General features: G+C 55.9%; 1 protein-coding gene across 1 annotated transcript; it reads right to left on the reverse strand.

Annotated features, from left to right (window-relative positions):
- Positions 1-2,009: 2,009 nt before the first annotated feature.
- On the reverse strand, positions 2,010-11,777 carry USHBP1 (USH1 protein network component harmonin binding protein 1). The gene is made up of 12 exons (XM_040444852.1): positions 11,238-11,777; positions 10,998-11,146; positions 10,359-10,797; positions 6,684-6,809; positions 6,376-6,512; positions 6,069-6,209; positions 5,641-5,814; positions 4,696-4,945; positions 3,930-4,151; positions 2,866-2,972; positions 2,555-2,677; positions 2,010-2,275 (listed from the first exon to the last, which is right to left on the reverse strand). Exons 1-12 carry the CDS (start codon positions 11,289-11,291, stop codon positions 2,086-2,088), a joined length of 2,112 nt encoding a protein of 703 aa, XP_040300786.1. The 5' UTR covers positions 11,292-11,777; the 3' UTR covers positions 2,010-2,085.
- Between the last annotated feature and the right edge of the window lie 952 nt (positions 11,778-12,729).

The following is a 12,729-nucleotide window of genomic DNA, read 5'->3' on the forward strand; positions in this document are numbered from 1 at the left end:
GAGATCATGCAACATTTAAGAGGATACCAAGGTTCTGTAAAAGCCAGGCACCACACACCCAGCCCCGGGCCTCTGGACCTCCCAGGGAGAATCTGGCTGGGTGCGAGCTAGAGGAGGTTTTAGCAAGTACAGGAAGCAAGAAGGACTGGAGTTAGACGTGAGCAAGGACTTTCCTTGGGACCGACTAGCGTGGAATTCTCTGCCCTTGTAAGCCCTGCTGGAGGAGAGGGTCTGGATGGTTGGAGAGGACCATCTGTTTCTGGGCTGCCTGGGAATGTGGAGGTGCTGGCTGGTTTTTTGGGGTGAGGGCAGGGGTCCTAGGTCCCTGTTCTGGGCTTTCCAGGATTCTTGGTTGGAGGGGTTAGGTCTCGGAAGGGAGAGAAGGTCCCGGGAAGCGACTCAGAAGAGGGGCTGGAGAGGGCAGGGGGCAGGGACCTGGGGTTTGAGGGACAAGAGTCCAGGGGAGGTGAGGCTCAGAAGTGGCCGTCTGGGGCCGTTTTGGAGACTAGGGAAATATCCGCTGCAGATCCTAGAACCTCCCGTTGGTCCAACCCCTTGGCGGCGGCCTGGGCCCTCCCTAGTAGCGCCGGGGCCCCTGAACCCCTGGGGCCCTCCTGGGGGTGGGTCGAAGTCCGGCCCCGCCCCCTTGACCCCTGCCCGCGGCCCCGCGGTGACATTTGACCTTGCGGCGGCTGCGGACCGCGGACAAAGAGGCCAGGGCCCATCTGCCGAGGGGGCACCCGTGGGAACGGCCAGACCCGGCTCCCGGCGGCCTGAGAACCAGCCCCAGACCCCTCCAACAGCGCGAACTCATTCCCCACCCTTCAACAGGTGACCTTGCCTCCCTTTGCGCCCTCCCCCTACCGCGGGCAAACTGGTGGGACTGGGGGGCTTGAAGTCACTCTTGCACTCTTGGCCACAGACAAAAGGGGATAAGGTCGGCTCCTCTGACCCTCCTCAGGACCTTGCCCTCCTCAGTTTCCCTGCTTTCTTCAAAGCTGGGTGTCGTCCAGAGAGACTGCACGGTCCGAAGGTCACCAGCCCCAGTGATCCCTGAGGAGTTGTGTGTCAGGAAGACCGGGTTGAGTCAAGGCCCCTGACGGGCCTGAAGTCGGTCCCGGGCCCACCTTGCCCTCCCTTGGGAAAGGCGGTCACCGTACACGCCTGCACAGGTGTGGGCTGGGAATCACCACCACCAGGCTGGGGATGAAAACCTTCCCAATCCGCGGCTTGGGTTTCAGCCTTTACCCAGGAGGGGAATAGCTGGCCAGTAATCTGACTGGCCGGTCTCACCTAAGCCCCCTCTCCAGGAGGTGTGGCCTATGCAAACGACATGCTAATTATCTGCCTGCAATTAACCTGACACTAACAGCTCCCAACGCCGGCAGGTGAAAGCTGGCATGTAGCCAGGCCAGGGGCCTTCCAGTCCCTGAAGGGCGAGATGTGCCTCCCTGCCCACCCTTGTGTGCCCTCTCTTAGTTAGTCCTTGTCCCTGAGTAACCACTTACAGGTTTTTGCTTTTGCTGTGCCCCCAACCCCAAAGCCCTTTATCTTACTTAGCTCCGTATTCTTTGAATACAAGTTCCAAAGCCCTCTGATTCCTCCTCCACCTTTGGGAGCGATTACTCTTCCAGCAAATTTTCTACACCCTGAACCCATAGGCCCTCAGTCTTCCTTCTGAGATGTGGGCCTTTTCCTCTTGGGAGCATCTGCCAGGCCAAACCCAGCATCTCCCCGTGAACCCCTCCCAGGGCTTCTGGAGGCAGCTGAGTGTTGGCGTTTCAGTTCTGGCAATGTAGCCTCACTGACCCCTGAATCCTTGAGCCAGCCCTAGGTCTGTCATGACCTCTGGCATGATCCCGCTGACATATCACATTCACATGCCACGTGGTGCCAGGCCAAAGACCTGGAGCCCTTCCCAAATGCCCAGCCACCCCTCCATCAGGTTCCAGACGCCCAAGTGTCCCATCCCACCCAACAGGTCCCGACATTCAAGGTCACACATGATATAGTATCACTCCAGGACAGTTTATGATGTGGCCTGCCCTAATTATCTGGTACACCCAGACACAGCCAGAATGGGGCCTACAGAAAGGTCTCTCCCAGCCGGGGAGGTGGACAAGACGGTCTGGGCCTCCCCAGCGCCCTTACGGTGGCTTCTAGCACTTCCAATTCCTCTGCCTGTCGAACCTCCATTAGTGCCACCTGCTGTTCCAGCTTCCTCCGTTGCTCTTCCTGCTTCCGGTGGGCACCTCGGAAGGCCAGGACCAGGGCACTGGAGGGGATGAGTGGGCTGAGCCAGGAAACAGCCCCCCCTCCCACCAAATCAGGAGCTGTGTGTTCCCAGCACCAGACGGGAGCTCTCTGAGCCTGAGTTTTCCTGGCGTCCCGTTCAGAAAGGGGCCGGCAAACACTGGGTATCGGGGGAGGCACGGGATGGATTGGCCCTGCCACCTACCTTACAGGGGAAGGCTGCAGGCCAGAGAGAGCCGGGGACACTTCTGAGGTCACGGGGCGGGGAGTGGGGGGGAGAGTACAGGGAAGGGAGACCCACCTGTGAGCCTTGCATAAATCGTTGTTCAGCTCGGCACTCTGAGCACGTCTGGCTCGCCCCTTCTGAGCCACCTGTTCCAGTTCCTCCCGCAGAGACTGCAGCTGCTCCCGCAGGCTCAGGGCCCTGGTGCAGGGGTGAGGAGAGAGGAGCTCATGGCCAGAGCCAATCCAGTCTTCTTTCCCTCCACCTACCCACCTATATTCCCAGGCGAACACGCCTGTACGCAGATGGATGCCCCGCCCTCTGCGGCACACAGTGCCCCCGGGGATTCTCACATAGACCCGCCCAGCCCGGGACCGAGACACACACACCGGTGAAGTGACGCTGCTAGTTCCTGGGCTAGAATCTCCGGGCCCTGGGCTTTGCCCGCCTGGCCTCCATCAATGCCCCTGCTGCCACCAAGAACGGCTGGAGGGCCCTGTGGGAGGCAGAAGGGAGGAAAGTGACATTGGCTCAGGTGGAGCGCGTGTTCAGCCCAGGCCGGACGTTGAAGTCACCCAGGCTGTGGCAGCCACAGCCCCTGCCCTCACGAAGCCCCCAGTCTGATGAGAAACCCTAATTAGGACAAAATGACTCCCTAACGGGGAATCTCATCTGGAGGCAGGTGATATCTGAGCACAGACCTGCAAGAGATCATGGGCTTAATTAGACAAAGAGGGAGATGCCCAGTGTTCCTGGCGGGGGCACAGCACCTACAAAGGCTTGGAGGTAGCAGAGATGATCCAAAGGAGGGTTCTATAAGCTGCTGAAGGCTTTAAGCAGAGGACAGACATGATTAGATAGGAAGGGGCAAAAGGGAAGTCCTCAGGGTGGAAGCTAGAGCCAAAAATTTAAGAAGACACGAAGCATGGGCTGGGGCTGTTGGAGTGGCGATGCCACCAGAGTATGAACAACCCTGGGGGTGGGAAGCAGGAGGTACAGGTTTGAGTGGAAGACGCTAAACGCCTTGGGACTTATTGGGCTCCAGACCTTCAGAGAAAACAAAACAAAACAAAAACCCAAAGTACAGGTATGAACTTTGACATGCATTTTTTTTAATGTTTATTTATTTTTGAGAGAGACAGACTCCGAGTGGGGGAGGGGCAGAGAGCGGGAGACACAGAATCAGAAGCAGGCTCCGGGTCCTGAGCTGTCAGCACAGAGCCCGATGTGGGGCTTGAACCCATGCACTGTGAGATCATGACCTGAGCTGAAGTTGGACGCTTAACCGACTGAGCCAGCCAGGCTCCCCTAAACTTTGACATGCGCTCTAACCGTTCAACACATTTCTTTGTGCAGAAATGCAAGCCGAGGCTCAGAGGAGTCTGGGATTGACCAGGGCCACATAGCCAGCAGTATATGGCTGTCCCCACCAGGTCCAGGAAGGGCCACTCACCTGAGACGACTCCTCTTCGTCTCCACTGCTCCCGCCTCCACTGCTGTCCCCACCACTACTGTTGGCCCCACCGGTCCGGAGCTGTGCCTGTTCCCACTGCAGCTGCTCTAGCAGGAGCACATGGGCTGGGCCCTGGGCCCGGAGGGCAGCCTCCTTCAGCTCCAGACCCCGCTTCTCCCGCCTCATCAACTGTAGCCGCAGCATCAGATCTGCCAGAGTCTCCTAAGAGAACAAGAAGTGGGCAGAGAATTTGGGCCTCTGGGATCTGGGGAAACAGGGCCCAGGAGGCACCCAGTGAGGACTGGTCAGGCAAGAACTCAAACCCTCACCGTGATCTTGTATGGTGGGAACTATCATCTCCTAAAAACGACAGCTATAGAAATCGTTGTTCAGAGAGCACAAATATCTTAGACGAGGTCAAGTGGCATCTCAGGAAGGGTCTGGAGTTTCTCCAACTCTAGAACCTCAGATCTTTCATGCCAGGGTATAAACCTCAGACTATGTCCCCCTGCCACCATCTCCTTTCCATAGGAAGGAAATTTGGGAAAGCTACATTCAGAATCTTCTGAGACACTGAATTCCAGAAGACAAAGTCCTATTCATCCCTCAAAATCCCAGGCTCCAATTCCCTTCCCTCCAGGAAGTCTGCCCCCAGCCAGGTAGAACTCTCCTTTGCTACTTGGTCCCCCAATCCTCCCTCTAAGCCTCAGCAAAGGGCTTTGTCCCACCAGAAAAGACCAACACGGTGCCCGCTACCCATGTGTACCCGTGTGGCCGCCAGGTCCCGCTGGATCTGCATCTTCTCCAACCGGGGTAGGACTGGGCCAGGCTGGGTCCCCAGAATGGCCTGCACCATGGCCTCCGCATGGGGCACAGTGGGCATGGGTGCCAAGGTTGGGCCAGGCTCTGGGGGAATCTTCACCAGAGCACGGCGCTCCTGGAGACGCTGGACATAGCCCCAGAGCTGGGTAGCCAGCTCCTGTGGTGTGGGCCGATCCACACTGCTGCCCTCGGGGCTACAGGAAACCGAAGAGGGGTCTAATGTCAACACTTGTGGCCATAGTTGTGCTAACTTCATGCCAACCCTGGTGGGCTTTGCCTTCTTCCATCTTACGGGCCGTGATGGATTCTATGCTGTCTGTGGTGAGTGCTGTTATACCAACATGGCGGACACATAATATAAACCCCAATGGGCACCATTATTCATCAAGACAATGTAGTGAACACCATCGTGTCAATGATTACTGTTGCTCATGCCATCTTAGTGGAAGCCACCACACCAACTCAATAGGCCCTATCACTTATGCCAACGTGATGGATGCCATCACGCCAACACAATGGGTACCATTGCTCAGCTGGCCGACTCTATTTGGCAACACCATGCTAACCCCCACGCGTACCAGCATCAAGCCAACCCCATTAAACACCATCATGCCAGTTCTAATCAGTAGGCACCGTCATCCATCAACAAGCCATCCTGGTGGGTCCTATACCAATCCCAGTGGCTGTCAATCACCCATGCCAACTTTCTTGAGTAGCAACGAGCCAGCTCTACTCGGGCCTCATGCCAACCAACCACAGAGAGCCCCTACACCAACTTTGCTGGGCACGGCCAGGCCAAACCCCAACACGAAGCCAGCTGTGGGAGGCCCATTCTCTAATAAGAACCCCACTCACTGGCCCTCCCAGTTCTCAAGGTTCCCAGGGGTACCTTGGCTGTGGATTCCGTGGTGTCCCTCCATCCATGGCAGCCTCCTCGTGTGCCAGCAGCCTCTGAGCCTCCTTCTCAGCCACCTCCAGGTCCCTCATAGGGGCTTCCTCTCTTGCTCCCGAATCTGCCTCCCGGAGAGTGAGCAGGACTCCATACGCCTCCTCACAGTGCTCACTGTGAGACACTGATTCTGAGTGCTCTGGGACACCTGGCTCCATCTTGCGTGGGTGACGTCCCCACTTGCTCCTGGATCCTTCACTTCGTCCCTCAGCCCCCACCCCTGGGAGCATGTAAACTCCTTCAGCACCCTGGGACTAAGGGGGAAAGTGCTTTCCTGCAAGGGCCCTGACTCTCTCTGGGATGGGGGCTCCTCCTGAGCGTGCCCATTCCCTTCCCCACCAGTGATACCATGGGTGGGATGCACTGACCTGTACTGCAAGGCCAGATGCAGGGCTGTGGCTTCAGCCTCCCGCTGGCCCAGCTGCATGCTGAGGGCTTCACACCGGCCCTTGTACCCCTGCAGCACAGCTGACAGCAGATGGTTGAAACACTTGAGCTTCTCGATGCTCCTGCCTCCGAAGTTAGGGAAGGGGGGATGTGAGAGGCCCCGCAGGGCAGCCAGGACCCAACTGACTGCCATCCTCCTCCCCACTCCATTCCAGCTCCAGACTGGGGCTTATAGGCCAGCTGGGAAGGAAGCGGTGCCCTTACGAGCTCAGCACGGGTGGCCCTTACCCCTGGAGCTGTTCCGTCTGGCTTTCCATGATGCGCACCTCAGGGGCGAGGGGTTGAGTGCGGAGAGGCCCAAACATCTGAGTGCTGGAATCACTCCGGAGGCGCCGGAGCAGGGGGTGAGCCAGGGAGAAGGGGTCCTGCCAGAAAGAGGTTACTTGATTCACCCGGATTGTCATTGAGAGCCCAGAATCACGGATTTAGGCCTTTTGCAAGCCCAGAAGCTACTGGATTGCAGGACCAGGATTTCAGTCTCACTGCTCCAAATCCCACAGATCTCAAGATTGTGGTTTTGAGCTTCCCACACTCACCTGAGTCCCCCAGGGCTCTTCATCTACCCCAGAACTGCTGGAGCCACTGCCCGAGCCACCTGCTTGGCCACGGGAGGGAAGTGGAAAGGGCTCCAGCCTCATCAGGGAATCCTGGAGCTCCTGGACCTGGGGGTGGGTGAGAAAGGAGGATGGAGTAGGTTAGGCCTGGAGACTCCAACCACCCAGCAGCCCCCCCCCTTTTTTTTAAGTTTATTTATTTTGAGAGAGAGAGAGAGCGAGCACATTCGTGCATGGGAGAGTCAGAAAGAGAGGAAGAGAGACAGAGAATTCCAAGCAGGCACTGCACTGCCAACACAGAGCCCAACGTGGGTTCAACCTCACCAACCACAAGGTTATGACCTGAGCCAAAGTCAAGAGTTGGGCGCTTAGCGGACTGACCCCCTGTGGCCCAGTCCTCCTTAAGAAGCGTTCCTGGGAGAGGTGCCTGGGTGGCTCAGTCGGTTAACCATCCAACCTCAGCTCTCAGGTCACGATCTCACGGCTGGTGAGTTCAACCCCCATGTTGGGCTCTGAGCCATCAGCACAGAGCCTGGAGCCTGCTTCAGTGTTTCCTTCTCTCTCTGCCCCTCCTTCGCTCACATGTCCCCGTGCGTGCGCTCTCTTTCAAAAGTAAATAAACATTAAAAAAAAAAGGAAAAAAGGAAAAGAAAAGAATTAAGGATAGAACTATCACACGATTAGCTATTCCATTTCTGGGTATTTGTGTGAAGAAAATGAAAAAAGTAACTGGAAAAGATATCTGTGCCCCTATGTTCACTGCAGCCCAGGCGATCAGTAGCAGATGAATGGCTAAAGAGCCTGTGTATAAACAGTGGAATAGTATTTGGCCTTAAAAAAGAAGGAGGGGTGTCTGGCTGACTCAGTCGGTGGAGCCTGTGACTCTTGGTCTCAGGGTGGTGAGTTTGAGCTCCACGTTGGGTAAAGATATTATGTAAAAATAAAACCCTTTTTTTTTAAATATACATTTTTTAATGTTGATTTTTGAGAGAGAGAGAGTCGGGAAGGGGCAGGGAGAGAGAGATAGAGACACACACAGAATCCGAAGCAGGCTCCAGGCTCTGAACTGTCAGCACAGAGCCGGATGCAGGGCTCGAACCCATGAACTATGAGACCATGACCTGAGCCGAAGTCAGATGCTTAACCGACTGAGCCACCCAGGTGCCCCTCCTTTTTAAAAAAAAAAAAAATTATTTATTTTTGAGACAGAGAGAAACAGAGCATGAGCATGGCAGGGGCAGAGAGGGAGACACAGAATCCGAGGCAGGCTCCAGGCTCCGAGCTGTCAGCACAGAGCCCGATGCAGGGCTCCAACTCATGAACCTCGAGACCATGACCTGAGCCAAAGTCGCTTAACCGACTGAGCCACCCAGGCGCCCCCCCCCCTTTTTAAGAGAGCAAACAAACAGGGAAGAGGGGCAGAGGGAGGGAGAGAGAAAGTCTTAAGCAGGCTCTATGCTGAGCATGATCCCAAGACCCCAGGATCATGACCTGAGCTGAAATCAAGAATGGGACGCTCAACTGACTGAGCCACCCAGGTGGCCCTAAAAATAAAATCTCAAAAAAAAAAAAAAAAGAAGAAGAAGAAGGAAATCTTGCTATTTGCAACAACATGGATGGACCTTGAGGGCATTATGCTAAGTGAAATAAGTCAGACAGAGAAAGGCAAATACTTTATGACCTCACTTCTATGTGAAATCGCAAACAAAAGAAGACGGAACATCAAACTCACTGATCCAGAGATCAGAGGGGTGGCTGCCAGAGGTGGTGGGGGTGGGGAGAGGAATGTGGAGGGGGGATTTTCTTTCCCAGCCAGGAAGTGGGCCCCACCCCTCAGGCTGGGCTCTGGCAGTCCCACATCTTGCCACCGGGTCCTGCCAGAGTTGAGGACCTGTTTCCCACGATCTCTTTCAGCCACATGGCTTTAGATTGCATCCACATGCTAAAGAGGCCCAAATGTGTTTCTCCTACCCTGACATCTCCCCTGAGCCCCGGACACAGAACTCTTTGATGGCCCCACATGGGTGGCTCATGCGTGCCTGGTGCTCGTTAGGACCCAAACAGCTTCTGGTCCCCCTCCCACCACACCTGCCCCTCCTGCAGCATCCCCATTTCTCGTCTCCAGCCCCGCGGGCTCCCAAACCAGGACTTGTCCTCAACCCTTCTCTAGCTTTCAGACCCAGACCTGCCAGCAACACCTTCCACACCACCCAGTATCTGCCCACTTCGGGCCGCCTCCACGATTTCCACCATCTGGTGTCTGGACCAGTGCCTCCTGGATCTCCAGGAGTCCGCCCTCGCCCCTCCCACAGGCTGTTCCCCCCGTGGCCGCCAGAGGGCGCCTGTGAACGCACCATCAGGTCCCGCCCCTTTTTGCTCAGAAAAATCCTCCAGGATCCCCGCGGGCTCAGAGAGCGAAAGCTCAACTCCCAGCATCCCCGAGACCCTATAAATCTGCCCCCATCACCAGCCTGCCCTCCCCTTGGCCTCTTCACAGTTCCTTTTTTTTTTTTTTAATGTTTTATTTATTTTATTTTATTTTATTTTTTTTAATTTTTTTTTCAACATTTATTTATTTTTGGGACAGAGAGAGACAGAGCATGAATGGGGGAGGGGCAGAGAGAGAGGGAGACGCAGAATCGGAAACAGGCTCCAGGCTCCGAGCCATCAGCCCAGAGCCTGACGCGGGGCTCGAACTCACTGACGGCAAGATCGTGACCTGGCTGAAGTCGGACGCTTAACCGACTGCGCCACCCAGGCGCCCCTGTTTTATTTATTTTAGAGACCGAGAGAGACAGAGCATGAGCGGGGGAGGGGCAGAGAGAGTGGGAGACCCAGAATCCCAAGCAGGCTCCAGGCTCTGAGCTGTCAGCACAAGGGCCCCACGCGGGGCTCAAACCCACCTATGGTGAGATCATGACCTGAGCTGAAGTCGGACGCCCAACCCACTGAGCCGCCCAGGCGCCCCTCCTCACATTTCCTTGAATCGCACTCCTGCCCCAGGGAGGGGGTTCCTGCTCTGCCTGGCATGCTCTTTCCCCAGATCCTTGCATGGCTCCTCCCTTACCTCCTCATTCAAGTGTCACCTGCTCAGGGGGTATCTCTGAGCACCTGAACTAAGAAGGCAAGGGAGTTTTATTTACTCAGGGCCCAGCAGTCAATGCTCTACGAAAGTTTTTCTTTTTTTCTTTTTTTAAGTTTATTTCGTTTTATTTTTATTCTTAATTTTTAAAAAGCGGAGCTCGAACTCACCGGCACCCCTAAATGGGTATTTATTTTTGAGAGGGAGCGTGCGTGCGCACGAGTGGGGGAGGTGCAGAGAGAGAGAGAGAGAGAGAGAGAGAGGATCCGAAGCCGGCTCTGTGCTGACAGCAGAGAACCCAGTGTGGGGCTCGAACTCATGAACCTGTGAGATCATGATCTGAGCTGAAGTTGGTCACTTAACCGACTGAACCACCCAGAAGCCCCTCCATAAAAGTTTTTTTTTTGTTTTTTTTTTGTCCTTTGACTATTTTTTTTTCAATATATGAAATTTATTGTCAAATTGGTTTCCACCATAAAAGTTTTTCTAAGGAGCTAATGATTGAACGTTTCCTATGCCAGGCGCACCCCCCACCCCCCTTAGAGAGCTCTGGGAGGCAGAGCTCCCCCACTCACCTCCCTCTGCAACGTCTCCTTTTCAGCCTGGATGGCCTGCACGGAGGCCTGCACGCGAATCAGCTCCTCTTCTCGGCTGCCCAGGGCCAATCGCAGCCAGGCATTCCTCTCTGCCAGGCGGGCTGCCTCCCTCTGGCAAGCCCCTGCCCCCTCCTCCTCCAGGCAGGGCTTTGGTCCTGCCTCACTTCTGTCCTCTGCCTCCACAGGCCCAGGACAGCTTGGGGGCCGGTGGTGCCAGGCCGCAGCAGCAGCCTCCAGCGAGCTCAGGGCATGCTGGAGAATCTGAAACACATCAGAGGCTCCAGGCCTGGGGGCGGCCAGCTCCCCGGGCCGTGGGGCTACATCTGTGGCCTGGTGGCCTTCCTCTGCAGGCCCATGGGGTCCCTTGAGAGATGGGGCCGGTCCTCTGTTAGAGTTCTCTTCAGCCTCTTTGGTGGGCCTGTGGTCAGGTGAGACAAGGAAGATTCTGGAAATGGGGTCATCACGGGGGCTGTATTATCCAGGGCCTCGAAAGTTGGGCTGACGAGGACAATGGGAAGCTATGGCATGTGTGTGAGCAAGGGAGGAACATGGGCGGACCTAGGGGTAGGGAAATTGTACCAGAGCTAGAGTGGGGAGCACAGACCAAGTGGGCCTTACCTGCCCCCCAAGCCCTGCCCCCTGGCCTCTGCCTCTGGCCCCGGCAGCTTTGGCTTGAAGCTCTCCTGAGATGGCACAGGGCCCGGCTCAGAACTCCCGCCGGCTGCCTCGGCCTCCTCCGAACTCTCTGCCACAGGATCCAGCTCCCCCTGAAAATGACCCACGGGACCAAGCTCTGAAGCCAGGCAGGGCCATGAGTGGCCCCAAAGAGCCGGGTGTGGCAGGGAGGGGAGCACTTACAGGTGGAGCGTGCCTCCCTCGCCGGCTTCGGGGTCGTGTGGCCCGGGAACTCATTGCTGTCCAGAAGTCAGTCCTCTGGGTCTAACTTCTTCCTCTCCCCCTAAAACCACCGCCTGATCTCCGCTCTTGTCCTGGCTGTCCTGGGTAGCCTTAATCTCTTCTTCTGTGAAATGGGCATTGGTTTCCTCCCTTCGGAAGGGATCTTGGGTTATCAATGTTGACTTGGCGCATTTGAATGCCTCCCTTGACAGGCAGCTCACTATCTCTGAAAATTGTTCTGACCTCCTCTTCTCCTCTGCCTCCTTTATCTTTCACTCCCTGTGTGCTCCCCAGTCTGGGCCTGGCTTAACAACTTCAAGAGTCACTTCTCCTCCCCAGGGCTCTTTTGAGCCAGAGGCCCCAATCTTGGGATTGGGTCCCCTCAGCCTGCTCAAATTCTAGTCCTCTGTGCCTCTGGGAGCACCTTGGTCAGCAGGCCAAGTCCCTGGACATTCTTGGGGTAGCTCTGACCACTGCCTGCTGAGACCTGGGCTGGCCAAGGCTGGCTCGGGAGGGGCCAGGAAACAGGAAGCCCCCTCCCCTGGTCATGTGACTTGTTATTGTGCTGTTTCCTCCTCAAGGGCATCAGCTTCCTCCAGTCCCATCAGCTGGGGACACGTGTCCGGCTCCTGAGGTGTCAGCTACTCCTCACCTCAGCCTCTGATCTCGAGTCTCCTCCACCTCTGAGCCTCAGTTTTCTTATCTGTAAAATGTGTGCGGGGAGGGGGGGCAGTAATTATAGCATTTTCCTACGATGTCGTGGAAACTTTAACAAGCAATTTGCACATGGCCAAGCATCATCCAGGAACTGAATTGTAATATTTCCACTTGTTCCCTACCTCCCTGGCCCTCCCATCTCTGCTTTCTCTGCCAGCTGCCGTTTCTCCTGCGTAAATGTTGGATTCCTCAGAGCCCGGATAGTCCCTACATCCTGCCCATTTTCCCTGCATCCGTCTGCAAAGGCCCTCCTCATCTCCATCCATTATAAGAGCCAAGCCTCTCCCCTCCCACCTGGATGCCAGCCCAGCTCCCTCCCTGGACTCTCCAGCCACCCCTCCACTCCCTTCCCTACCCAGGTCCCAGAGACAGAGACCTCATTGTTCACCTCCTCTGCTCACACACCGTCCATGACTCCCCATTGCCCTTGGGAAATATTTCAAGCTCTTCTACCTGGCTTTCGAGGCCCTTAACAATTATGCCTGCTGCCTGCACCCTTGTATACTCCATGCTTTAGCCACGATGACCCCCCTCTCCTCTGTAAACAGTTGAAGGTTCACAATCCTTATACCCCAGGACCTTTGGTTATGCTGTAATCTCTGCCTGAAACACCCTTCCTTGGGGGCACCCAGGCACATTGAAATCTGTGCTCTTAGCCTCTGCTCCAGCCATATTAACCTGTTTAAAGGCTCTGCCACTCCAAAGTTCTTGCAAGCCTCCGGATCTTTGCGAAGGT

This window comes from Herpailurus yagouaroundi, unplaced genomic scaffold, assembly GCF_014898765.1.
Source record: "Herpailurus yagouaroundi ecotype Mexico unplaced genomic scaffold, PumYag 193, whole genome shotgun sequence".
In the NCBI taxonomy this organism is placed as follows: Eukaryota; Metazoa; Chordata; class Mammalia; order Carnivora; family Felidae; genus Herpailurus; species Herpailurus yagouaroundi.